At 35.5% G+C, this 27,784-nt stretch overlaps 2 protein-coding genes across 2 annotated transcripts; both read left to right on the top strand.

The window, feature by feature from the left end:
* The first annotated feature begins 14,337 nt into the window (after positions 1–14,337).
* LOC122314703 (peroxidase 3-like) lies at positions 14,338–15,827 on the top strand. The gene is made up of 4 exons (XM_043130238.1): positions 14,338–14,562; positions 14,852–15,043; positions 15,150–15,315; positions 15,424–15,827. The coding sequence occupies exons 1-4, from the start codon at positions 14,344–14,346 to the stop codon at positions 15,825–15,827; spliced, it is 981 nt and encodes a 326-aa protein (XP_042986172.1). The 5' UTR covers positions 14,338–14,343.
* Positions 15,828–21,381: 5,554 nt separating this feature from the next.
* On the top strand, positions 21,382–25,937 carry LOC122316475 (NPL4-like protein 1). The gene is made up of 2 exons (XM_043133016.1): positions 21,382–22,609; positions 25,347–25,937. The coding sequence occupies exons 1-2, from the start codon at positions 21,629–21,631 to the stop codon at positions 25,596–25,598; spliced, it is 1,233 nt and encodes a 410-aa protein (XP_042988950.1). The 5' UTR covers positions 21,382–21,628; the 3' UTR covers positions 25,599–25,937.
* The last annotated feature ends 1,847 nt before the right edge of the window (positions 25,938–27,784 follow it).

Raw genomic sequence — 27,784 nt, 5'->3', positions numbered from 1 at the left:
CTTGTGACAAATTTCGGTCCTACCTCATTGGTACAAAGGTGATAGTGTTCACTGATCATGCAGCACTTCGCTATTTGTTTGGCAAGAAGGATGCTAAGTCTAGGCTAATTCGTTGGATCCTACTTCTTCAAGAATTTGATTTGGAGATTCGAGACAAGAAAGGAAGTGAGAATTTAGTGGCTGACCATCTCTCTTGGGTAGAGCAAGAGGAAGAAAGACCAGAGTCAGTGGTCCAAGAGGCATTCCCTGATGAGCAGTTGTTTGCATGTGAGATCAAGCTTCCGTGGTATGCTGATATTGTTAACTACCTAGCTTGTAAAGTTTTACCACCTGATCTTACTTACCATCAACGTAAGAAGTTTTTGCATGATGTGAATTATTATCTTTGGGATGAGCTTTTATTGTTTAAAAGATGCCATGATCAAATCATTAGAAGATGTGTGCCAGAAGAAGAGATGCAAGACATCCTCCATCATTACCATTCATCATCATATGGAGGACATTTTGGAGCCATCCGTGCAGCAGCTAAGGTACTTCAAAGTGAGTTCTTTTGGCCTTCTATTTTTCGTGATAGTTACACTTTGGTGAAAACTTGTGACCGGTGCCAACGTATGGGAAATATTTCAAGACGTCATGAGTTACCACTGAAAGGTATCTTAGAAGTTGAGTTGTTTGATGTTTGGGGAATAGATTTTATGGGGCCTTTTCCTCATTCTTTTGGTTTTGCTTATATCTTATTAGCAGTTGACTATGTGTCAAAATGGGTGGAAGCAATTTTTATAACAACAAATGATGCAAAGGTAGTGCTCAAATTTCTGTACAAGTATATATTCACAAGATTTGGCACTCCACGAGCTATTATTAGTGATGAAGGGACTCACTTTTGCAACAAGTTATTTGAAAATCTTCTTTCTAAATATGGTGTAAAGCACAAGATAGCACTTGCTTACCATCCTCAAACTAATGGTCAAGCTGAAATTTCAAATAGAGAAATCAAGAACATTCTTGAAAAGACAGTCAAAACCAATAGAAAGGATTGGGCGAAGAAGCTTGATGATGCTTTGTGGGCATACCGTACAGCCTTTAAAACACCTATCGGGATGTCTCCATACCGATTAGTGTTTGGAAAGGCATGTCATCTTCCTGTGGAGTTGGAGCATAGAGCTTATTGGGCTGTAAAAAAGTTTAACTTTGATTTGAAGGCAGCAGGTGAAAAGTGACTTCTTCAATTGAATGAGATGGAAGAGTTCCGGAATGATGCATATGAAAATGCAAAGATCTATAAAGAAAGGACGAAGAAGTGGCATGACAAACAGATTCTTAGGCGAGAGTTTGCTCCAGGACAATAAGTTTTACTCTTCAATTCACGACTCAAACTCTTCACAAGAAAGTTAAAATCAAGATGGACAGGTCCTTATACAATTCATGAGGTTTTCTCTTTTGGAGCAGTAGATTTGAAGGACAAGACAGAGAATATTTTCAGAGTTAATGGTCAGAGATTGAAGCACTACTATGGAGAACAAATGGAGAGGAATTATCCATTTATTCCTTTTGGAGAACCTAATTGATGATGATTGAAAAGTCTGGCTGTAGACTTTAAAACAAGCGCTTATGGGAGGCAACCCATAGATCTTTCTTTCATTCTTTCATTTATTTTATTATCTTTATTTATTTAGTCTTAACAAATTGGTTTTTGATGCAGGTTTATTTAGTATGAATAAAGAGCTGAAAAAATTTTAAACTACGGAAGATTCATCATGAAACCAGGGAAGTTCCTTTTATTTCTTCAATCCTTTTTACTTTTGCATTACAATGAGGACATTGTTGAGTTTAAGTTTGGGGGTGTAAACTCCTATAGTCATTTGATACTCTTGTTTTCTAAGTCTTGGGTTGTTGATGGGTTGTTTGATTCTCTTACCAAGCATGCATTGGAGTAAGATTGAATTCTCTATAACTCTGAAATTTGTGATTGGAGATGGTTTTGAGAAAAATTTTCAAAAATTTCTTTTATGTCAAGTGGAGTTTTGTGGGTACTTTAGTTTAAATCTTTGACCTTGAACATAATTGAGCACATAGTCTTTTTTCTCTTATTCCATTTTGCTTATGAAGAGAAGAAGTTGAATTAATTGAAAGAGGGAAGTTCGATTTTGCTTTGCTCTAGAATCCGTTGATGGGTCCTTGAGGCGAAATTTTAGTTGAGACCAAATATTAGAGAAATGATCTAGGCATTTCTTTGGCATAACCAAAAAGATTTCCCAGCCGTCCTTAATATCATGCCATCATTACATGGTGTGTTTCCATAGTCAACCCCCTTGAGCCTTCATAAGCCTTTATTTGTTCTTTGAACTACATAAACCATGCCCGCTCTAAGCCTGAAAAACAATGAATCTACCTTTGATAGTTTGAGAAAATACTTTGGTGGAGAATATATTTAAAAGAGAAAATTGGTTTCATGATGAACTGTATTATGTTTGCTCTGTTTGATCAAAGAAGAAGAAGAAGAAGAAAGGAAGTGACTGAAAAAAAAAAGAGAAAAAAAAAGAAAAAGAAAAAAAAAAAAAAAAAAGAAAAAGAAGTCGTTAAGTAGAGTGTGGATTATCTTAGATTTTGTTAAGGGAATTGTTGGTATTGCATCAGTGATTACAGCAATAATAATGCCACAAGTATGAGCATATTGCCAAGAAAGAGTTATGATTTGAATCATGTGGATATCTCTTTTAGTGTTCTTTTCACTAAGTATTTTTCCAGTTTGCTTTAATTTTTTATATCCTGTTCTTTCTTAACCCTCACCCTGTGGCCTATCATTAAAACCTTATTAAAGACCTTTTGATCTCTTATTTTGGTGTTGACTACATTAGTGGAGAGGATTTCTAAAAATTGGACTTATGGGGTTAAGTTTTCAGAGAATTCTTCTGATTTTGGTTGTTCTACTTTTATCTGAGTTTGCAGGTGGTTTGAGGTTAAATTGACTATATCACACACACACTCAAGGTCTTAGCTTTAGGTTGAAGTAAACGCCTAGCTCTTGCTTGACAAATTGCAAAATTTTTGATTGATTTTCTTGCTATCTTTGATGTTAAAAGAGTAAGATATTAGAGATGAAATCTAAATTTATAAAAACTTGGTGAGTGATGATACTTCTCTGTCGGGTCGAGTTGATATTGTTTAAACTATCATTTGCTTTTCTTTTTGTTTGAGGACAAACAAAGTTGTAAGTTTGGGGGTATTTGATGACTTGCAAAAATTTTGTATTGCAGATTTTACAAGTTCGCTCGAGCGAAGGCTTTTGGCCGCTCGAGCGAATTTAGGCAGATTCAAACACTCGACTGCCGCTCGACAGGGAGCTTGAGCGGGTTGCTGAAAAACCAAGATCGCTCAAGCGGAGACATTGGCCGCTCGAGCGAAATCAGGCAGAGTCGAACGCTCGATGTGCGCTTGATTGGACGCTCGAGCGAAATCAGGCAGAGTCGAACGCTCGACGTGCGCTCGACACCCAGCTCGAGCGAACATCGTATTTTGACAGATCTAGGGTCTTCCACCGTCAGACGATATAAAATAGATTTTTCACTCTATGGCCGTACTTTTGGACTGGAGAATACTATTTAGGACAAAAAAACACAGCTAGAAGGATTCAAATCATTTGTTTTGGAGAGGGAATTCCAATTATTACAGGTATGTTGGAATCATACACGAGCACAGACAGGAGAAAAGCATTGAATCGTTTCCTTGGCCGTTTGACAGTGAGCTCGAGAAGTATTTTTCAGCGTTTATTTTCTTCCAATATTCTCAGAACAATTATGGTGAATTCGTTTATATTGAATTCCTTTTCTAGCATGAGCTAAATTTTATTTATTCTAGGAAAACGATGTAACCTATTTCTGAACTATGCTTGATTATCTATGCTAATTTAATGCAATTCTCTCTTTGTTTATCTGATTTATTCTGAGTTTATTACTTCTAATTAACTGGTCATTGATTAAATGATAATTAATCTTGTGATTTGCTATCGAAAGAGGTAATCATAGGGTAGATCTTGAATATTTCAGCTTAGGTAAGTATAGAGATCAAAAGACTTGTATGAACCTATGTAGTAATTAAATCATTGATTTTATTGCTTTCTTGATTATTTAATTTACATATTCTTGTGTGAATTGATAAACTAGAATCATTTCTAATTGACTATCGAAAGAGGCTGTTGGATGAATTAGAGATTTGCTAATAGACGAAAAGAATTAAATTAAATTAGCTAGATGAGAAAAACATAGTGAAGAATTAGGTGAAATCGATTTCCTAGAAGTTTTCTTTCCATTAATTTGATCTTCGAACGTCAGTTTTATTTCATTTGCGTATTACTCTCTGAGTTGATCTTAGTTTAATTGGCAGCTACAAAAATCTTAGCGATTCCTCTAGATAAAATTGAGATTAGTATAATTTTGGTATTTGGCAAAAGTAAGATACCAATTCCTGAGGACGATACTCTTCTTATCACTTTATTATAAAACTACGATACTGTGCACTTGTAGTTTTGCACCGGTCAATGCACTTACGTAAAACTACTATCTGCAATGCACATAACCATGGGTTAAGTCCACAAAAGACAAGATTTTTTAGATGTAATCGCGCAATTGATGATTTTGTAAAGAGGCAGTTAGATATTAACGACAAGGTAGGCATAGGTATGTCCAAAAGTTTTAACTCATTGGTTGTCGAGGCCGGTGGTTTTGAGAAACTTCCATTTATTGAAAAAGATGCCCGGAATTATATTGACAAAGCTTGACACCTTAGACTTGGCAAAGGAGGTGCTGATGCACTTCGTGGTTATTTTGAGAGAATGCAGTATAAGAATGATGGGTTTTACTCATCGATGGGTTTGGATGATGATGGTCGATTAAAAAATGTCTTCTGGGCCGATGCACGCAGCAGAGCAGTGTATGAGTATTTTGGGGATGTTGTGACATTTGATACAACATACCTGACAAACTGATATGGTATGCCATTTGCCCCGTTTGTTGGTGTTAACCACCATGGTCAGTCTATACTTTTGAGAGCGGGTTTGATATCAAGTGAAAATACTGAAATATTTGTTTGGTTATTTGACACTTAGTTGAAATGTATGGATGAGAGGGCACCAAAAGCTATCATTACTGATCAAGACAGGGCCATGAAAACTGCTATAGCAATAGTCTTTCCAAATACTCGACATAGATACTGTTTGTGGCACATAATGAGAAAACTACCAAAGAAGTTGGGTTCACATGCTAAATTTAAGTCTAGTTTAAAAAGTGGATTGCAGAGATGTGTTTATGATTCTCAAACTTCTCAAACTCGTTAGAAGCCTTGGGAGGTATTTACTGATACCTACAATTTGAAGGAAAATGCATGGCTTCAAAGTCTCTATAGTGAGTGAATGTATTGGGTTCCTGTATATTTGAAAAATACATTTGGGCCAGGATGAGCACAACTCAGAGGAGTGAGAGCATGAATACCTTCTTTGATGGATATGTACATTCAGGGACTACTTTGAAAGAATTCGTCGATCAATTCGACAATGCACTGAGGAAGAAAGTAGAAAATGAGATGGCAGCGGATTTTCACTCATTCAATGCCACAGTACCTTGTATATCTCATTTACCCTTGGAGAAAAAATTTCAGGCAATGTACACGAATTTGAAATTTAAGGAAGTGCAATCAAAGGTAATGGGGATTATCTACTCTCACTGTGTTATCATAAAAACAGAAGGGGCTATTACCACGTATCAAGTTAATGACAGTCGATAGGTTGAAGACGGCATCAAGAAGTCAACTGTGCAGGCGTACTTTAATAAAGAAGAGTGTGAGGCGAAGTGCATGTGTGGGTTATTTGAGATGAGAGGAATTATATGTAGGTACATGATTTCAATATTTGCCGCAAGGGATGTCCAAGTGTTGCCAGAGAAGTACATTATGGAGAGGTGGAGGAAGGACATTAAACGTAGATATGTTCTCATTCGAAGCAGTTACGATAACTTGAGTGGTAAACCAGCCGTTACTCGGTACTCTAGATTGATAAAAATATGTTACGAAGTAGCTACAAATGCATGTGAAAGCGAAGAAAATTCCCTGGATATGACAGAGAAACTTAAGACAATGAATTCGATTTATACTAAATCAAAGCCCCAAGCGACTATTGCAAGCACTCATATTTTCGCTAATGTTGAAACTGGAAGTTTGAAAAAAGTGTTGAATCCTCGTGTTGTCAGAGGCAAAGATGGGCCCCCATCAAAGAGGAAACAACCTACCATAGAGAAGTTGCAAACCAAGAATAAAGTTGGTGGCAAGCGACAGAGAAAAAATGTAAGAAGATTTAAATATTTCGATTTTGATATAGTTTTAGAGCATTTAAGCGTATGCTGAATTTTAACCAATGACTATTTAAATGTAGGCAACATCACATCTGAAAGATGTGCTAAACGCCGCAGATTCAGTAAACCAAATTGGTACACCACAAAGTGTACTATCGCAACTGCCTGGTACACAACAAAGTGTTATTTCTCAGGTAACTTTAGCTTAATACTCCCTATTGCATCTATCTTTCGAACAAATCATTCTAATGAGTTTGCATGATTTTAAATATTGCATGAACTTCTTGTAGGTGAACTTCGAAATGCATGGCCCTCATGTTGATTAATGGAAGACATTGTAGACTGCTGCATAAGACAATGTAGACTTTTGTATTAATGAGATTTGATGGGTTTGGATTGTGTATTTACATTGTAGACTGTTGATGGGTTTGATTTATTCAATGAAATTTGAAGACTTAGATTCCACAAAGTCTGTTTGTTGTTCAAAATTTCATGGTCTCTTTAGCTTGGTGATTTGCCTCACATTAGCCTTGGGCAAACTTGATGTATTGTTATGACGTTGGATATAAGAACCAATTACAGGATATTTTCAAAATTTCGACATGAACTATTTGCCATGGTAAACATTTTTACCCTTGAATACATAGTAATCCAAAATACATAGTGCGACGTTCACATTAGATAACACAAAGTCAAAGAGTTTCATACATAACTGCTGGGTTTGTCCCTTGTACACGGATTCAAAAAGGTGACAAACCAATCGATTACAACCTACTTAACAACATTACACTTTTTGTTACACTTTACTTAATCTTCAATTGTTCTTGATCCTATCCAACAACAAAATAATAGAATTGCAAGTCCCCAATACACGCACGATCGCATGCGTGGATTGTTATCATTGTTTATTAGAGCATGAAGCTCATCCCGATCAGAGGCGAGTTCTTCTTCCTTTTTTTGGAGTTCTTCCTCCCATTGTCGAAGTTGTTCTTTTTTCTCTTCGAGGTGACGTTCTCTTTCATAGGAAACTTTAGCTTCATTTTCCACTTCGATATCTGCTCATAAAAAATACTCGCAATATGGCCTTCCCTGCAGCAGCAAACAACTTACGATGATTAATTATGGGAATTAAAATATCAAGTTCAGTATCTGAAAAAAGATAGCACAAACGTAGTATTTACCTCTCTATTGTAATTGGGACACAAATAAAAAGGCCGCCTTGGATTTCTATGGGTGTTCGACAATTTTAGACGTGCCATCTCCCTGCATAAACATTTTGGAGGGGTGTTCGAAGATGATGAAGCATGTGATGAGGACATTGCATATCAAACTTTGAAAATCTACATTAAGAGAAAATACCAATGTTGATAAGAGCATTCAATATATACCAAAGAATTTTGAAGATTTTTTTTTGGACTAGGAGGTTTTATATGTAGGACTAGGTTTTAATTTTTTTAGCATATATGGTTTTTTGTATTCTGTTTTAGTTTTCAACATAAATAGTTAGTTTGTTGGGTTTTTTTTTTCCCTGAAAAAATGAATTAAAATAGTCAGGGTGATTGGTTGCACCCTCCCTTTTTTGCTTTTCCCTTGAAAAAGTTTTTATCCAATTCAAGGGAAGAGGGGCCACTTTGTCATAATATTACAAATTTAATATAAGATTTACCTTAGATCAAGTAGAAGATCTCTTGGAATTTTTATCCAAACCTATGACCTAGAGTGAGAAAAAGATAGACACATGTAATGTGTCCTCTAATATGTTTTGAACAAACGTAGTATTTACCTCTCTATTGTAATTGGGACACAAATAAAAAGGCCGCCTTGGATTTCTATGGGTGTTCGACAATTTTAGACGTGCCATCTCCCTGCATAAACATTTTGGAGGGGTGTTCGAAGATGATGAAGCATGTGATGAGGACATTGCATATCAAACTTTGAAAATCTACATTAAGAGAAAATACCAATGTTGATAAGAGCATTCAATATATACCAAAGAATTTTGAAGATTTTTTTTTGGACTAGGAGGTTTTATATGTAGGACTAGGTTTTAATTTTTTTAGCATATATGGTTTTTTGTATTCTGTTTTAGTTTTCAACATAAATAGTTAGTTTGTTGGGTTTTTTTTTTCCCTGAAAAAATGAATTAAAATAGTCAGGGTGATTGGTTGCACCCTCCCTTTTTTGCTTTTCCCTTGAAAAAGTTTTTATCCAATTCAAGGGAAGAGGGGCCACTTTGTCATAATATTACAAATTTAATATAAGATTTACCTTAGATCAAGTAGAAGATCTCTTGGAATTTTTATCCAAACCTATGACCTAGAGTGAGAAAAAGATAGACACATGTAATGTGTCCTCTAATATGTTTTGAACATTTAATATTGCTCTCAGGCGAATCACGTACATGAATAACAATAAATATTATATGACTCACTTCATATTTCCATCTCTTTTTTATTGTGGGTCATAAAATTTAGGCAGGACATCTAAAAAGATTAATCTGACTAACTCTGCCTCCAACATCCAAATCTTAATGACGCAAAGAAAAATAAAAAGTGGAAAATCATAATATTAATGAAAGATAAGTCAGCGGATTTTGGATAAGACATGACCTTTGTTGTAAAATAATGCAATTATAAGAACAAGCAATTAAACAAAGGCATGTCCCATTGAAAGCTCTTTGTTTACTTCCACAGCCTTTGAACTGAAATCCACAATAAATTCCCTTTCAAGATTATCACTAATGATAAATAAATAAATAGATAAAGCTGTAACTCCAGGATCAGTACAGTTTCAAAATTTCACAAGCCGTTAGTCAACTTTTACAAAATACTGATGAAATTACAAAATAGTAATAGTCAGTTTGTTGGTTTTTTTTCGCCTTGAAAAAGTGAATTAAAATAGTCAGGGTGATTGGTTGCACCCTCCCTTTTTTGCTTTTCCCTTGAAAAAGTTTTTATCTTTTTCTACCTTTTTGCTTTCTCTTTTCTACATCTAGTTTTGAGCTTAACAAAAGTGATTATTTCATTCCTACTATTTAAAGTTCAGTGCTTTAAGATATATTTTATAGTCTGCACAATATTGTGACAGAAGTACAAGTCCACTTTCACATGCAAAGCACACAAGGACAAAATTTCCCTCACTTGCCAAAAAAGCATAAACCCACATCCCATAATATCTGACACAAAGCCTCTTCATGAGTCTCCTCAACCGAAATATAAACCAGTTCCTCATTATATTGCTACCTTCACCTAGTCGCCTAGCTCCCTCAACAATGTTTTAATGCATTTTTTTCTCTCTCTATCCAAATTAAACATATTAATAATGAAATCACAAAATATTCAGAAACTCCTAGGTGTTTGACTGAGAAATTAAGGCCAAAGTCAGATTAAAAATTGTATATTGCAAGGTCTCTATTGGGTGCCATCTCTAAAGGCAAGATAACATCATTTTGAAAATAAAGATGTTCAAAATGTTCAGAGCCCCCCAGCACCCAAAAAAAAAAAGACCAAAACCTTAATTATGAAACCACTAAAATACAAGTACTCCTTAATTGGCACATTTAGGAAATACGCCCTAAACAATTAATACTTTCCAGTCAACATTAATGTGATTAGACATAAACATATTCATGGGAATGATAAATACATATATGTATACACACACACGATGATCGATCTTTACATACACATGCATGCATTAATTAGCAATATCAAAAGGAGTCGAATATTATACTCATACTCTACCATGAGGTTATAATAATTACGTATACAAGTCACCATATACAAGTCACTATAACAAACCCAGCTGGATTGAGAAAAATTCTCTCTACTAAGCATTTACACAAACAGTTGGCATGCATTACGGGTAACATTTTGGGCTACATTGTTTCGGCAGTCTCTAATCACCCATTATACAACAATGTCCAAGTGTTTCTAGAATAGCATAGATTAACAATACACAAAATCTACAAATTTTGTTAAATACACTCATAGATTTCGAAATTTTTTTGAAATCAAAGGGATAGTATCCACACGGATTCACAATCAATACCACAATTTCAGGAATGGGAAGGGATACCCGAAAGGATTTACCGTATTTTCAAACCGTGAGCGAACGAAAATCGACGTATCAGGTGGCAACGGCGACGACGACGAGCGAAATTTGGGCAGTGCCGTGATGGGGCTAGGGAGGGCCGGGGTTTGTTGATGGGCAGTGATATCTAGGCAGTGCCGTTTGTGTTTTCTTCAATCGATCAAACTGTGTGTTTTCTTTCTTAAATGAAACGGTGAGTATTTAATATAAATGAAACGCACCATTTCATTTAAGGCCTGCAATTCAGTCCCGCATACGGGGCTTGCAACCAGAATTTTTCTTGTGGCATTGCCCCCTTTCCAGTACGTGATTTTGGAGGTAGTTCTGGTCTTTACATGTGTAACATGGCTTTGATTGGACTAGGGGCCCAGTACTTGTTGGTTTTTGCTAATTGTGGATGCTTTTATGGAATTAGTGGTAAAATGTGAGATCTCTTGATTTTTACAGGAATACGAATGATAAGTGTCAATTTTTTGAAAAAATCAACGATCTATTTGGAGAAAATCAAAAAAATGATTTCATTAAGAAATTTGAGTTGAAGTGAGTAAAATTATTGATAAAATGTTATATTTTGTAATGGAAAAATATAACTGTTATAGAAATATAGCCGTTAAAAATATATATTCATTTAAAATATATGACTGTTGGAAAAATATATCTATCGGAAAAATATGATCGACCATTGTAAAAAAAGTTTAGTTAAGAAATTATATCCGTCAAAATAATATGAATGCTAAAAAATTAAAGTGTACTTTTTTAATAACAAATAAATATTCTAATTATCATTAGAATTAAAATAAATGAAAATATTAAAATTAATATTTTAATTGAATAGTATAAGATTTAAAGAGTTTGTTATTTAATGTTGTTGAAAAGTAGCTAGCTAAATTAGAAAAAGTAAATTTCCTAGTCAAATTTTGGCTAAAGAATGGTTAGGTCACTACTAATACTCTAATCATTATAATTTTTTCAATATTTAAAACAAAATATGAAAATAAACAATTCAACATTTTTAAATAAAAAAATATATATTTTAATAATATTTTATATAACTCTTAACTCTCATCATATTGCATTAACAATAGTCTAAATCAAAGCCAAAATTTGACTAAAATTAGATGTTTTGCCTAAAGCTAAAGCTATTCAAATATAATCCCACGTTGGACTAACTAGTTAGGTAACTATAAGTCAAAATAATAATATAATATTATTTTTTTGACAATAATATTTTTTTAATTAGAATATTCTTTAATAACATAATATTATGTTTTCCAATACATGCACAAACCTGTCCATTCCAATTTTTATAAGACTATATCTGAACTAATTATCGTGTGCATGGTTAGTGAAATTTCCTGCGAAAATCTGAACATAATATAGCCATTTGTTAAAGATCAGAACTTAAAATATTTGTTAGTGGAATAAAATATTCATGGTGAAAAGGGCTTTCTGTGTAGGATTGACACAAGCTCAGGGATGTAGAAAAAAGTGGCATTTAGCTAGCTGCTCTCATTTCAACTCAACTCACTGTTCAAATCTCTTCTAAATGATCCAACAAACATGATTTAAGATCACGACTAGATTGCAATATCCTATATCTACTACAAGAGGTTGGCGAATGGCCTTGGAAGGGGAAGTTATTGGTTTATAACTTTATAATTATTCTAAAACTTAAAGAGACTTTAATCGTAACGGATCATTGAGTACCAATCCGTTTGCAATAATATAAGCTCATATGAGTTTGAGTTATTATTAGATTGTTAAGTACAAATTTAACAACTATTTGCTCATAAATAATGAACTCAAGCGTTGTTTGTGAAAACATATATATATTATATATTCATCTTATAACCCCCGGATTAGGTAGCATATATGATCAAACTATATATAAGTCATATTACAAGAACTTGGATTAGGGTTGACCTTAATTTGTTAAGTGAAGGCATGGTGCACGTCAACTTCGTAGTTCAACCTATAAGAAGCTAATTAAGCTATGCATGCACCAGCATGTTAGCAATATTGATCATGACCAGTAATGCTACTCACTATCATTTTTACTACCATCCTTTCATTATTTCAAAACGTGGCATTTAATGATTAGAGATTATTTATTATATTCTACTAATTGTGAGTTAATTATTCAATGCGTCATCAAGAAATGTTGAGTGATGATATTAAAAATGATGATTCATAATCTTTTTTTCTTTGAAATTTCCATTAATGAGAGAGAGAGAGAGAGAGAGAGAGAGAGAGAGAGAGAGAGAGAGAGAGAGAGAGAGAGAGAGAGAATAAAAGAGCAAGGTGATAGAAGACAAATATATATTGATGAAATAATTTTCATTGAGGTCATGAAGTTTAGGACTTGGAGGAATTAATAATGAAATTAACCACACCAAACCCAATGATCGTGATTAACAGATCATGCATGCTTGCTTTTTTAATTGCCGGCCATATTGCTACTAGACTTAATTTATGAGCTCCAAATGTCAAACAAATACTCAAAATCAAGGCAAAAATGTACCACTGGCCGGCAAAAACGAGTGAGTCGAAGCTTCAAGCTACCTACGGCCAGCTATATATGGATCAAACTAAACGCATGGTAATTAAAGCTAGCTTTAGTTATAAATTGGCCGATTCATTCAAACATCATCATGTAACAGCCAACTCAAAGGCCAGCAGGCAACATTAACAATAATATCTCATCATGTACGTTTATGTTGAGAATGTGCCGACCGACCAAGACTTCTACGTCCAGACGTAACATGACTACCATAAATTTATATATCTAAAACGACAACGTACAAATTTCTACATGAATGATACATGCCGTGGAAATTAAGTATATATATAACACTTATTATATTTTACAAGTCCTAGTACCATATAACATGCATGCATGTAGTAATAAATTAAACCTTCCAATTAATGATGATGAGTAATATATATTAATCTCCAATTAATTAAGTAATCTCTCATGAATTAAAGATCTTGATGATCATGATCAATTTCCTGAGGATCATCATGATCATGATCAGTTAATCCTTCTTTTTAAATTCCGTGTAGCTATAGCTAGTTAGGTACATTAATATCATGAAACAACATTTGAAGCAGGATCATTAATATTTTAGCTATATATTCAGATCTTTCCCCATAATCACACTAGCTAGCTAATTAAATATTATTGGAGTACCATGCTTGGTTTTTAATTATAATTCTAGATCAATATATATACATGCTTCCCACTAATAATATTTAATCATGTTTGAATTGATCCAGTATTAATTACGTACGCTTATACATGTCGATCGCGACCCTTATCATGCCGCAGATCGGACGATCGAGGTGGTCTTGCCTCCATGAATAGTTCTCAAGCTTCACCTAATTCCTCACACGCCACGTATTCATGATTAAGTCGTGTTTGACAAAGTATAAAATATAAGGGTTAGAGGGCTTAGCTGCAATATTCGTTTTTTGTAAATGACGTTAATACATACAATATACTATTTAAGTAGTATATCTTCGTTCCCACCAATGAAGGAACAATAATTATCCGTTGAGAATACTTGCTCTGTTGCATTACTATAAAATTGCATTTACTTGGTCCTTATATATATGTTTGACTTTATGATATTATATTCTTTTCTGTTTCCTACCCTTGCTAGGGCTGATGAGGGGTTCCCATGTTGTCCAGTACTTCCTCGAATTAGATCCCACTTGCAGGAAACTAATTAAGATATATATGTTTTGCTTAACTGGATGCAACTGTTACGATTCTAATATTATCTCTGACGTGTATAAAAGGAAGAACCTCCCCGTAACCATTGCATCGACTTGCCTTGGAGAAGAATTGCTTAATTCCTAGATTACGGACGTAGATTAATATTTAGAGTTGCTTCACAGGGATCCGGAGATGAAGATTGAGACTAACATAATTCTCCTGTTGGTCTGCATAGTGGTTACTGGCTTTCTTGGGGTTTGCCAAGGAGGCAATCTCAGGAAGAATTTCTATAAGACAACCTGTCCATGCGCAGAGAAGACAATCCAGGATGTCACTTGGAAACATGTTTCCAGCAATCCCAACTTGCCGGCAAAGCTGCTGAGGATGCATTTCCACGACTGTTTTGTCAGGGTAAGGCAGTCATGTGCAGGTTTCGTTTTCATGAATATATCTACTTTGCCTGTAATTTTCTTCATGCATGCTCATGTCACTTTATAATTAAAGAATATTTGTCCTTAACATTTTCAAGAGATTTCAAAATCGCACATAGTACTTTGAAAAAGTTCTTTGACATAAGTTGTACTAGAGGCTTGCATATATATATATACTCCATTATAATTTATAAACAGATCGATCGCAACCAGGCCCACCTAATTGCTAGCTATAAAAATTTGACAAAGAATTCAATGACAATTTGCAGGGTTGCGATGCATCAATTCTATTGAACTCAACAGCAGATAACACTGCAGAGAAGGATTCACCACCAAACCAAAGCTTGTCTGGTTTCGATGTTATCGACGACATTAAAGTAGAAGTTGAGAAGAAATGCAAAGGAGTTGTATCTTGTGCCGATATTCTGTCTTTGGCAGCTCGGGACTCTGTTTCATTCCAAGTAAACTAATTAAGTGAAATCAATCTCAATGATACTGACGCGGGTGTGATCGATGACAAAATCAATCTCAAGTATTTATGTATAATGTAATATTGTTTGCATGCAGTTCCAAAAGCCAATGTGGGAAGTGCTTACAGGTAGAAGAGATGGCACCGTTTCACTCATCGCAGATGTCTTATCCAACATTCCAGCTCCTACCTTTAACTTCGACCAACTCAAGAACAGTTTTGCCCGTAAAAACCTTACCGTGCATGACCTCGTCGTCTTATCAGGTACTTAAAGAAGAGATCAAATCGATCGGTTTTCTGAAAACAAAAAACTCAGTTTCGACAGTTTCATTAATTAACGCAAAGCATGTTTAAATATATGCACGCATGCAGGTGGTCACACCATTGGAAGGGGTCACTGCATTGGTTTCACCAACAGGCTCTACAACTTCACTGGAAGAGGCGATCAAGATCCGTCTTTGAACCCAACCTATGCCGAGATCTTGAAGAAAAAATGTCCGAGCCCCACAGACGTAATAACAACAGTGGAAATGGACCCAGGTAGCTCCCTGAAATTTGACAGCAGTTACTACGAAATCCTTCTGCAGAATAAGGGTCTGTTCCAATCCGACGCGGCGCTTGTGACTATCAAGCGAGCCAGAAACACTATCGAGGAGTTGGTTAGCCAAACAGATTTCTTCACAGAATTTGCACAGTCGATGAAGAGGATGGGAGCGATCGAGGTCCTCACTGGCACCACCGGTGAGATTAGGAAGCAATGTGGGAAAGTGAATTAATCCCAATTAATTAGCTGCTGCTTTGGGTTTTGGTTATTTATAAATTATTGTATCGAATGTCATATATGTATATATATATGATGCAGTACTAAGTACGTACGTGGAGTGCTTGCATGCATATTTGTTTTAATTGTTCATAATTTGCAGTAAGTGTACGTCAATATTCCAATATTGGGAACTTAAAAAAAATAAGTTGAAGGTATTAATTCATGTCTTCATTTCTGTACTTGTAAAATCAGTTTGATCAAACTGCATGTGCAATGTTTCTTAATTTGAAAAAGTAAGCCATTATAAAAGATAGACTTCGTTCATTCTTGAAAGTTCAAAAAACAAAAACATGCACAAGTAAACAACTGGACCCGGCCATAATCCTGTGCCAACGATAAAATATAGTAAACTCTTAGAATCCCTCAACCAACTCCAACAATAAAACACATTATTAAGTTGTAGCTTCCATCAACACCCTGTTAGACATAACATTTGGGCATGTATGCTAGACATGCACATCAACCCGGCTCGCACAGATTCTAGTCCGATCCGATCCGATCCACAGGAAACCCTTCACAAATGCGGATCAACCCGACCCAAAATTACGGGTCAGGTCGAACCCGCTCTTGACTCTGATTTCAATGCTTTTATTTGCAGAGGTCCAAAACCTAATCTCTTATCTTATCCTACCTACTTGCGTCCTTTTCCACAACCACATCCTCAACCCAATCTCTTTTCCTTATGCAGTACAAATCGTAGATGGGTCATTAGTGAACGGATTCAAAATCAAAGAAACAATAAGAAGAAGAAGAGGGGCCTGAGAATATGAAGATGAGTAGATGGCGAAGCAGAGAGAGGAGCAGGACCAGGTGGGGTCGGAGGGCCTGATCCGCTCCAAGCATATGAGGCATGATAGGGTGCTGGAGGAGGAGGAGGTGAGGAAGGACTTTATTTTGTTGAAGTCGAAGGTGGATGGTGATGATTGATTGGTGGATTCGAAGTAGTCTTTGAAAATGGAGTTTGAGAGATCGGCGTGGTGGAAGAGCTGGGATCCAGTGTGGCCGTGGTCGGCGTCTGAATCGAAGGGAGGTTGTTGGCGGTGGTCATTAGTTGAGGTCATTTTGGGGATTTGGAAATTATTAAGAGTTGCAGACTTCACCGATGATGGCGTCGTTGTTTTGCTTCAGTCCGTGCGAGGTTATTGGAGATGTTTCAGATTGGAAGGGCTTCGCCACTTCGCTTTTTCAGATTTTCAGTTGGGTTCACCCGATATTAGTCGGATTGGAGGGTTGTTGAAACCGACATGTACCCAACCTAATTTTAGCAGGTTCGACCCAACCAGGTTGTGCGGGTTGAGCGGCGTAGCGGGTGTTTTGCACTAGTCTAATGTATGCCACCATTAAACCGTATCATCCACCATACAAGCATGTCTTGCTAGCAAATGAGCGGTTTTATTTTCCTGTCTACCCACATGGCCTAATTTCCAATTTTTCAAATGCCTCAGAATCTGTCGTATTTCCTTAATAATAAGCGTCTGTGATGTAAAACTCGGTTCCCTTGATTTAGGTACTGTTTGGCCATCAAGATCTCTCATGTTAAACACAAAATTCTCATCTTATCATTACAACTTTTCCAAATCTCCATACAAAATATAATAAACAATTCAACTTTTTTCCTACTTTTTCAAATTTTAAAATAATAATAATATTAAAATATAATATTTTAATATTTAATCTTAAAACTCAAAATTCTCATCTAAGAAATCTCAGTGACCAAGCAGAACCGTATCATCAATTATATGCATTGAATCTCCTTCTATAATCAACCCATTACAACCCATATCGAGTAACATCTGTAACCCTCTCGAAACTGTTAAGAGCTTCAATATCATCAACTGCAAAAATCTCAATTTCCTTCCTACTCAAAGCAAACTCCACCTCCCCCATTTCATTCCTAAGAATAATCCCAATGCTAGCAAAATTTACACTATGAAATATTAATGTCCCATCAAAATTCAGTTTCAGCTTACCACATGGTGGAGGTTTCCATTATAAAACAGTTTCCTTTCTCCTGAGGGCTGCTTTAATAGAAGCAAAATTGTTTACATAACCATTACAATTATCCACCACTTGCTGTATTGGCTCTTTTGTTTGTCCAAACACTTTTAAATTTGTATATTTCAATATTCTCCATTTAGTGTACTCTATAATGCTGAAATAACAAAATTTAATTTAGAAAAAACTTTAAAAGACTAGGTTTCTCATAAAGTCATAAAGAAATTCGAGAAAAATTTATATTCAATGCACGCAAGTACTCTCAAATGGGTATGATTAGCGTTAGCCCATCATCAATTACTTCTCGAAGTCGTAGCTAGTGGGCGTTAGAGATAGAAGATTTAGGGCGTGTTTGGAAAATTATATTCGTCTCTTTTCAAAATCTTTTATAATTTTATTTTTAAATATTACTTAAATATGAATATTTTTTTAAAGAAAATTTTTTGAACTTTTACATGTTAGATATAAATAAATTAAAACTCAAGTTATTATCCTTTTATGAGAATATTTGAATTTTGTAATTATCAAAAAGTTTATCCTATTCTTTATATCCAAATCATTCAGAATTTCTCTTTCAATCTCGTTCTTCTATTTCTCTTTTCAATTTTTATTATATTATAAATTCTTATGATACTTAAATCCAGTCATTATTGACAAAAAGTTGAAGTTGGATTCTAGGTTACAGAAGAGAAATACAGTAGAGAGAAAAGTGCTCTGTATATTGAAATTCTCCAATTACAAGTAAAGTAAAAAGTAAGTTTCCTGTACATTAAAGATCTAACTTATATACTTGGCTAGAGACTATACACATGTACATTACATAAACATTAAGACTCCCCCTCAAGTTGGACTATACAAACTTAAGAGTCCAAGCTTGCTAACAAGAAAATTAAATCTGTCATGAGTAAAAGATTTAGTAAAAATGTCAGCTAACTAAAACTGTGTAGATACATGCAAAGTTTTGATAAAACCAGCTTGAAGCGTGTCTTGAACTAGGTGGCAATCTATCTCAATATGCTTTGTTTGCTCATGAAAAATAGGGTTTTCAGCAATGTGCAAAGCAACCTTATTATCACAATACAACATAGCAGGAGACTTTACTGAAATTGGAAAGGCTTGAAGTAAAGCTATAAGCCATTTGAGTTCACAAGAAGTAGTAGCCATTGAATGATACTCGGCTTCAGCAGATGAATGAGATACTGTCACTTGCTTCTTTGATTTCCAAGCAATAAGGGAATCACCAATGAAAATACAAAAACCAGTAACTGATCTTCTAGTATCAGGGCAACTAGCCCAATCTGAATCACAAAAAGATTTTAACTAAAGAGAAGATGAGCTGGAAAAGAAAAGACCTTGTCCAGGGTTCAACTTCACATATCTCAGTACTCGAGTTGCTGCATCAAGATGAGATTGACATGGCTTGCCCAAAAATTGATTTAATGTATTTACAGCATAGGAAAGATCTGGCCGAGTTATTGGCAAGTAAATAAGACGACCAATAAGCCTTCTATGAACTAGGATCAGCCAACACATTATTATCTTCTTTGGACAGCTTGCAAGTATGATCCATAGGAGACTGAGCAGGTTTAACAGCCAATAAACCTGAATCTGAGAGAAGTTTCAAAGCATATTTACGCTGACAAACAGATGTAACAGTGGAACTTCTAGCAACTCCAAGTCCTAAAAAATATTTAAGATTTCCTAAATCCTTAAGCTTGAACTTAGAATCAAGGAAGGACTTGAGGGCAGAAACTGAAGAGGAGTCATTGCTAGCAATAACAATATCATCCACATAGACTAAGAGAGCCATAAAGGAAGAACTCGAGATCATAGTGAAGAGAGAATAGTCTGACTTTGATTGAACAAATCCATAAGCAATTAAGGTAGTGGAAAATTTGGAAAACCACTACTAAAAGCTTGTTTTAACCCATATAGGGACTTATTAAGCTTGCAAACCCGTGCATCATTGGGTTTGGCAAAACTAGGGGGTATCACCATATACACTTCTTCATGTAATTATCCATGAAGAAATGCATTATTAACATCAAGTTGCTGCAAACACCAATTTTGAGAGGCAACAAGAGCAAGTAAACATCTAACAGTAGTGAGTTTTGCCACAAGAGAAAAAGTATCAAAATAATCAATCTCCTCTTGTTGAGTGTAACCCTTGGCTACTAATCTAGCCTTGTATCTCTCCAAGGTACCATCTGATCTAAGTTTGCACTTATAGACCCACTTACAATCGATAGGATGTTTTCCAGGAGGAAGTGTAGTTAAGGTCCAAGTGTTGTTTGCTTCAAGAGCAGATATCTCAGCTTGCATAGCTTCTTTCCAATGAGGAATTTTAATGGCTTGAGAAAATGATTTACGCTCAGAATGAGATGAAGTAGCTAAAGTAAAAGCTAAGTGAGATGGAGAAAGTTTAGAATAAGAGATACAAGAAGAAAGAGGATATTTATTACCTTTTTGTGCAGAAACAGTACCATTATCCAGGGAAGATTGATGAAGTGGATGCTGAAATGAAGCCAAGTTACAATGGTAATCTTGCAAGTAATGTGGTTGCTTATGAGACCTTGATGACCTTTGAAGAGTATGGGAAGTTTTCATAGCACCACAAGAACAAGTTGGCAATGGACGATAATTCTGCATTTCATCCCATAGTGCCTTCCAATGAGTAAAATACTCACTGACAAACAACTGTTCTTCACTCAGACTAGAAATAGCCTTTCGGAGTTGAAAAATACGAGGGCCATTGCTATGAGAAAAACATTCTTGAAGATCATACATCAGCAGCAGATTCAATGAAAATAATACTAGCAGTAATATCTTTGTTCAGAGAATTCAAGATCCACGAAAGGACCATTGTATTACAACAAATCCAAGAATTGAAGAGAGGGATTATCCTCAGAAGGTTTCAGCAAGGTACCATTGACAAAACCAATTTTATTTTTAGCAATCAAAGCCATAGTTATTGATTGATTCTATGTATGATAATTTTCATCAGAAAGGGGTTGAGAAACGAGTTGAGCACCTGGAATATCACCATTGTGTAAAAAGTATAAACTGGAGGCATCTTGATCTGGAGGAAGAGGCGGAGCGGAAGATCCAGAATTCTCTTCTGATACCATGACAGAAAGTTGAATTTGGATTCTAGGTTATGGAAGAGAAATACAACAGAGAGAAAAGTGTTCTATATATTGAAGTTCTCAAGTTACAAGTAAAATAAAAAGTAAGTTTCCTGTACATAAAAAATCTAACTTATATACTTGGCTAGAGATTGTACACGTATACATTACATAAACATTAATAATTATTTTCAAAATAATTAAAGGCTGTGATACCAACATTTTCTTAAAGTATAAAAAATGAATTTAAAGTATCAAATTAATCTGAATTTTTTTAAAAAAAAGTAGGATATTGTTTGAAGCGTACGTGGGTTACGTGTAGACTTTAAATGGGCCGAGAGAAGAGCCCAGTCCAATAAGAGATGGTTTCATATACGATATGATCCTAGCAGTAGCCGAACTCTTCCCATGGATAGTTCCATATGGTATGAATCTGCCCACCAAACCCTGTATTCTTTTCCTCTTCCCCTTCCTCAAGAAAGCAGATTCCAGAATTGTATCTCACTCCCCAACTGAACCATCCATCCTTTATAATCGAACTCCAACCTAAAACCACCGTAAAAGCCTGCGATTTCAAGCAACTCTGTTGTTTTTGTTCCTGATTCTGAATTCTTCTCAGTTCAGTTCTTCAAATATGATGCTCAGAGTCCGAAGCCGCGACGGCTTGGAGCGAGTTTCTATCGACAGCCCACAAATTACAGTCTCCCAACTCAAAACCCTAATCCAATCCCAGCTCCAAATCCCCGTCCAAAACCAGACCCTCTCAACCAATCAGAATCTCCTCTTGGCCAAAACCCCCGCCGATCTTCTCAAATTCACCGACATGTCCAATCCTTCTACCCCTCTCTCTGCGCTCAATCTCTCCCATGGCTCCATTGTTTTCCTCACCTACGATGGGGAGCGCACTGTTTCCGGCCCAACCTTCCACCCCGCCGGTTCCTTCGGCCGCAAGATGACCATGGACGACCTCATCGCCAAGCAGATGCGGGTCACGCGCCAGGAGAACCCGCATTGCGAGCTCGTCTCCTTCGACCGCGACTGTGCCAACGGGTTCCAGCACTACGTCAACGAGACGCTCGCGTTCGCCGTCAAACGTGCAGGGTTCATGTACGGCACTGTCTCGGATGAAGGGAAAGTTGAAGTGGATTTCATCTACGAGCCGCCACAGCTAGGGACCGAGGAGAATTTGGCAATTCTGAGAAACCCAGATGAGGAAAAGTTTGTGGAAGCGATTGCGGTTGGGTTGGGAATGACGAAGGTCGGGTTCATATTCACGCAGACGATAAGTCAGGACAAGAAGGACTACACTTTGTCGAACAGAGAGGTGCTTCAGGCGGCGGAGTTTCACGCCGAGAGTGGGCTGAAGGAGTGGGTCACGGCCGTGGTGAAGCTCGAGGTGAATGAGGAAGGTGCGGCTGATGTGCATTTCGAGGCGTTTCAGATGAGTGATACGTGTATTAAGTTGTTCAAGGAAGGGTGGTTCGAGACCGACATCGCCCAGGACGCCGATCCCAAGCTGTCGAAGATGAAAAAGGATGTAGTGGTTGGAGTGAAGGATACAAGGGAGGTTGATAATGATTTTTTCTTGGTGGTGGTTAAGATCTTCGATCACCAGGTATGACTATATTGCTCTGTCTTTTACTTGCGTGGTACGGGTGCTCAGTTCATGTTATTGGGTTTGCTTTGTTTATATTGAATTGTTATTATTGGACAGGGTTTCAGAACAGTGTTGAGTCTTCTCTTTCTACTTTCCCATGAATTTCAAGATTACTGGGGCTTCTCCCTCTTTAATTATTAATAGTCTTATGTAACTTATCAAAATAAGTATTGGGATGCCATTTAGGATAAAAAAAAAGTTTTGTTTACCCATACCAAAATAAAAAAACAGATTTGATAAGTACGGGTACATTTTTCCGAGCATTAGTTTTTAAATCCTTTTTTTAGCTATTTTTAGAAAGTATTCCAATTCTGAGCTTTACCACGATCAGGGCTTTGATAGGGCAGATAAGTTGCTTGTTGAGGTTACGGCATCATGATAAAGTTAAAAACTTCCCTTTAGTTTTGAAGAGAAGCATGGGGAGTACTTGAAAAAAAAACTTTACCACTTATGCGAAAATGAAGGGATGAAAAAGTTAACGGAAGAAAATTTGAGGTTGAGGAATGAAGAACTAAATGATGAAGGTTGCCCTCATTTTTACTTAGGTGTAATCTGGACTGTAAGCAAGGTTATAGTCCTTACTCAGGGTAAATGTATTGTTGTTGATGTTGTATTTACAGGTTAATATATCTTTGTGAGACATATGGGTTATGGATCATTAGTTGCAATTTTTTATGGATTAGTTGACTGCGAACAAAAAATTTGTAGATTAATTACTCTTTCTACTCTCCCAATTCGAGAAAACAAACAATCAAATAAAGTATGGCAAAAACTCGTCATTTCGAAACTACTTGTTTTCAGCTCCCATATTTTGACAGTGCACTTGCATACTCGGATTTAGAATAACGACTGTTGCCCGAAAGATTCTCACACGCAATGTCTTCGATAGCGAGGACTTGATAGATTGCTGACCCATGGCCAATTATATGGCTTGTAGTACCTCTTATTACTAGACTAGGCTAGGCCTTTGTTAGTGAATATAGCATGAGCTTTGCAACTTAAAGAAACTCCATGCAACAAGCATGCCTACAACTATGTTTGTTATTCACAATCTGGATTTTTGGCTATCTATTACCTCCACCCTTTAGCTCTTGAAACAAGACTGGAATTTAGTTCCAGCACACCCCCCCGCCCCCTTCTCTCTCTCTCTCTCTCTCTCTCTCTCTCTCTCTCTCTCTCTCTCTCTCTCTCTCTCTCTCTCTCTCTCTCTCTCTCTCTCTCTCTCTCTCTCTCTCTCTCTCTCTCTCTCTCTCTCTCTCTCTCTCTCTCTCGGGGTTTTATTTTTATTGTTTTATAGAAGAAAAACCCTTTATTCATCCACTCCAATTCTTGTCTTTAAACTCTTTATCATTCTCCACTCTCCAAGTTTTTTCACCAACGTGTTAGGAACTTCTAATGTGTTCGATCATCATATTCTCTAGTTAGGTGTATCTGATGTATTCTTCCTGTGTACTTGGATTGTGCTTCTTGCATTATTAATCAAACTTATCTTACTTCTCAAATACATACATACATACATACATGTGTGGGTGTGGGCGCGTGCGAGCATGTGCTTTGTTGTGTTTTGTCGGCTACAACTTTGACAAAGCATTATGACTTTTAAAACTCTGACCTGGTCAAACATAGATTGAGTTAACCTTTTTGCTTGTAGTTTCTTGTCTATGCTACTTGGTGAATTTTCAGAAGCTTCATCTTTCTGCTGATTTATGCTTCAGTAACTTTGCTTTATTGTATGGTCTATTTATTAAAGGTGAAGTGAAAAAATGCTTGTATTTGATAGATATCTATTTTTTAAGAAACGGTACTGTCATTTTATTACTGATACGTCTGGTCTTATGATTTGTGACCCTGGCAAGACGAACCCTCTGACATCCAATGGTTTAAAGTTTTAAACTTTAAAGTATTAAAATGCTCTCAACACTTATGGATTGGGCATCAAGTATTAAAATGTTCATTTTTTTGGACGCATGATGCTCAGTTGCTCACATCCCCCTTGGGCATGTTGTCTACCTTAGATTGCATATTGCCTCATAGAGTGAGTGGAGTTGGACAGCCATCATTACCTAAATGCCTGTTGTTCTTAAATCTTGGCTAATTTTGCCCACAAATAGAATCATAATTGTTTCCTTAACTTTTGGTTTCATTTTGGCCTTTTATTCAATGAAAAGTATGAGTCGTCATTTGTTCTCAAGCTTGGTGCTGGATTACTTTTGTTGGTTGTTCTTAATTCCATTTATATTTAAGGTATACAATGGTAGGATGTTTTAGCATGTTCGTGGTTTTCTGCTAATATTAAAAAAAAAAAGGATGCTTTAGCGTGTTCAAGCTTTCACTGCAATGTTGATCATTCTAGGTGTAGCAACTCAGCAATGAGGTATTTATAGATGTTTGAAGCATACCTTACTGCTTGTCCATTGAAAGAATCCATCATCATGCCATTTACACTTTGAACTACTCAATGACCTGAACATGTACCGCGTACAGGTACATCTGGATGAGAGCCATTATAACACAATCATATTCAACCAGATATTTTTTTGGCTGCATTAGCTGATGTAGTTTATGTGCAGAACATGCTATATATAAATTCCAAGGCCCTTAACTTTTTTTCTTTTAGTATAAGATCCCTATTCACTTGCTTCTTTATTTCAAGGGTTCTACTGTGGAAATAATATGCACCTTTGTTGCAAAGCAGGGTCCACTCACATCAACATTTGCTGTTGAGAACCGGAATACCCCTGTGACCATGAGGGCGCTGAAGAATCATCTGGACCGCACAAAGAGTCTTCCTTTTGTGAAGCGCATATCAGATTTTCATTTACTGCTTTTACTGGCCAGATTTTTAGATCTCAGTTCTGATGTTCCCGCACTGGCTGAGTGTGTGCAGAGACAGACAGCTGTTCCAGAAGGTTACCAGCTCCTAATCGAGTCCTTGGCCAGTGCTTAATGTTAGTTGTCTCCTTTGAGATCTGACACACACCTTTTCATTTGGGATGATTATGGACATTTATTTATGCTCAATTTGAATAGGTGCTCTTAAGAAATCTCTATTGCTTTCTGGTGCAATGCATTCCCCCAAATGTGTTAGTTATAAAATAGATCCATGCATTGGCAGTTCAAGGTTGTATCAAAATTATGATTGCGTTGGATCCTCCTTATATTTATGTTTGGTGGAAGGAGCTGAGATTTATGGTTGGATGTGTTGTGGTGTTACGACCGACTGCAAGTAAATTATGTATCATCTTATACTTAGATGTGAAATTATAGTATGAATTCTATGGCTTAACTTCTGTTCTATATGTTTACTTGATGGCACCTATAGGTGTGAGATTGCAATCTGTAGTTGCAATCGAGCAGCCAGAAGTACTGCACTGTTTGGGTTTCCTTTCATCCTCCTGAATATTTGATGTTTCACCTTGAGCTTTTGGTTTGTGGGTGGAGAGGTCACGGGTCCAAATCTTGGTCAAAGATACGAAAGATGTGAGATTCGTTTTTAATTATCCTTGTCCATCAGTTGAGAGTATTGTCATCTATCTATGCCTTCTATGGGTTTAGGGTTGTGTTCGCAGGTAGTGTTAAGTTGCCTGCTAAGTCAATCTGAGCATGACTAGTTAAGTTTTATGAGTTTTAAATTCTAGCACGATTCATTTAAATATCGATCATGGCATAATTTATTGTAATCTGTTTAATAATTAATTAAAAATATGTTAATATGATACATGTTTCAATCTGTTTTATGTAAATGAGTTAAATTGATCCAAATTATTCATTTGACTTAATTAGCATATCTCATAAAAGTTCAAATTTATATTTATTAGTTGTCACAGTATTTTAACAAAATAATACCAATATTATTCAGATTTTAACCTATAATAAAATTAATATTACAAATTCAATAATAATAAATATGAGCATATGTTTAAAATTACAACCCCAATTATGAAAATATAAGCATATTGAGAAATATTAATATTATAACTTAATAATAATAAAGTTGTAATTTTAAAATAAAATCTAAATAAGATATTGAGTATTGATTTTGAGTTATGCATATTAACATATTATTAATTCGTTTATTAATCGTGTCTTAATGAGTCAATTTATTTAATTTGAACACATTTATGTTAAGTCCAAACATGTTAATTTTAGAATGAATACATGTTAAATTCACAGATTGTGTGATATATTGTCAATCCTAATTTACATAGTTTATGTCCTTATATTTAGAAATAAAATATATTATTTGGTGTTAAGCTGGGCTCCATTTTTAGAACAGTTGACAGTCATTCCGTCCATAGCTTTATAAGTTAGAGCACTAGTAATGGCATAGCTTATCTATCTTCGTCTTTATTCTCAAATTTGAATAAACTTATCTTAAAATCATCTACATTGACTTATCTATATCTATAATTTTAAATAACTATGAACAATTATTATTTATCTTTGAAAATGTCCTTTTCTTTCTTCAAACGTTATTTTTATTATTTTTCCTTATTCAAGTTATGAATTTGTATGAAATTAAACCACACATAGAGTATATATAGATTTTTCTTTGTTGCTGAATATATATATATGGTAGATTGAATTTATTAGACTTGGATATTGAATTTGACTTAAATTTATTGGACTATCCAAATTTTAGGAAAAAAAAATAATATTTTATTATTATTTGGTCAAAAAATATATAATTCAATATATAAATTTTCCTTTATATTCAAAATTAATATTCAAAAGATGTAATTTTGAAGATGAAAATACACAAACCATTACTAGTGCCCTGTCATTTATCACACACTATGCTTATTCATGGCATTGCATGGCACCCATCTATTAACTACTGAATTAGTTTTTATTTTTTAAAATTAACAAATTTAAGGGTATCGAAAAACATGATCAAGATGACGTCACATGTTTTTTTTTTTTTTTATGCATTCTTTAAAAACATGAATTAGTTTTATTTTCTAAAACTTATTTTGTATTTTATATTAATGTGACATGTTTTTTCTGTATGCATTCTGAATTATTTTTATCATGCTAATTGTATATGTGTCATTTTATTATTGAGAAATACTTTTTGCAGTCGGGAAATGTAGTCGGCGTGCAGTCGTGGAGAAAAAAGTGAATTAATACGGG

This window comes from Carya illinoinensis, chromosome 7, assembly GCF_018687715.1.
Source record: "Carya illinoinensis cultivar Pawnee chromosome 7, C.illinoinensisPawnee_v1, whole genome shotgun sequence".
NCBI lineage: Eukaryota > Viridiplantae > Streptophyta > Magnoliopsida > Fagales > Juglandaceae > Carya > Carya illinoinensis.
The sequence above is the reverse complement of the archived record's forward strand: the minus strand, read 5'-3'. Positions and strand labels throughout refer to the sequence as shown.

Excerpts from the sequence above, each read along its gene's own strand:
- LOC122316475 (XM_043133016.1), top strand. The coding sequence starts at position 21,629 with ATGATGCTCAGAGTCCGAAGCCGCGACGGCTTGGAGCGAGTTTCTATC. Across the intron at positions 22,610-25,346 it reads TTAAGATCTTCGATCACCAG|GGTCCACTCACATCAACATT; the intron begins GTATGACTATAT and ends GTTGCAAAGCAG.
- LOC122314703 (XM_043130238.1), top strand. The coding sequence starts at position 14,344 with ATGAAGATTGAGACTAACATAATTCTCCTGTTGGTCTGCATAGTGGTT. Across the intron at positions 15,044-15,149 it reads GGGACTCTGTTTCATTCCAA|TTCCAAAAGCCAATGTGGGA; the intron begins GTAAACTAATTA and ends GTTTGCATGCAG. Across the intron at positions 15,316-15,423 it reads TGACCTCGTCGTCTTATCAG|GTGGTCACACCATTGGAAGG; the intron begins GTACTTAAAGAA and ends GCACGCATGCAG.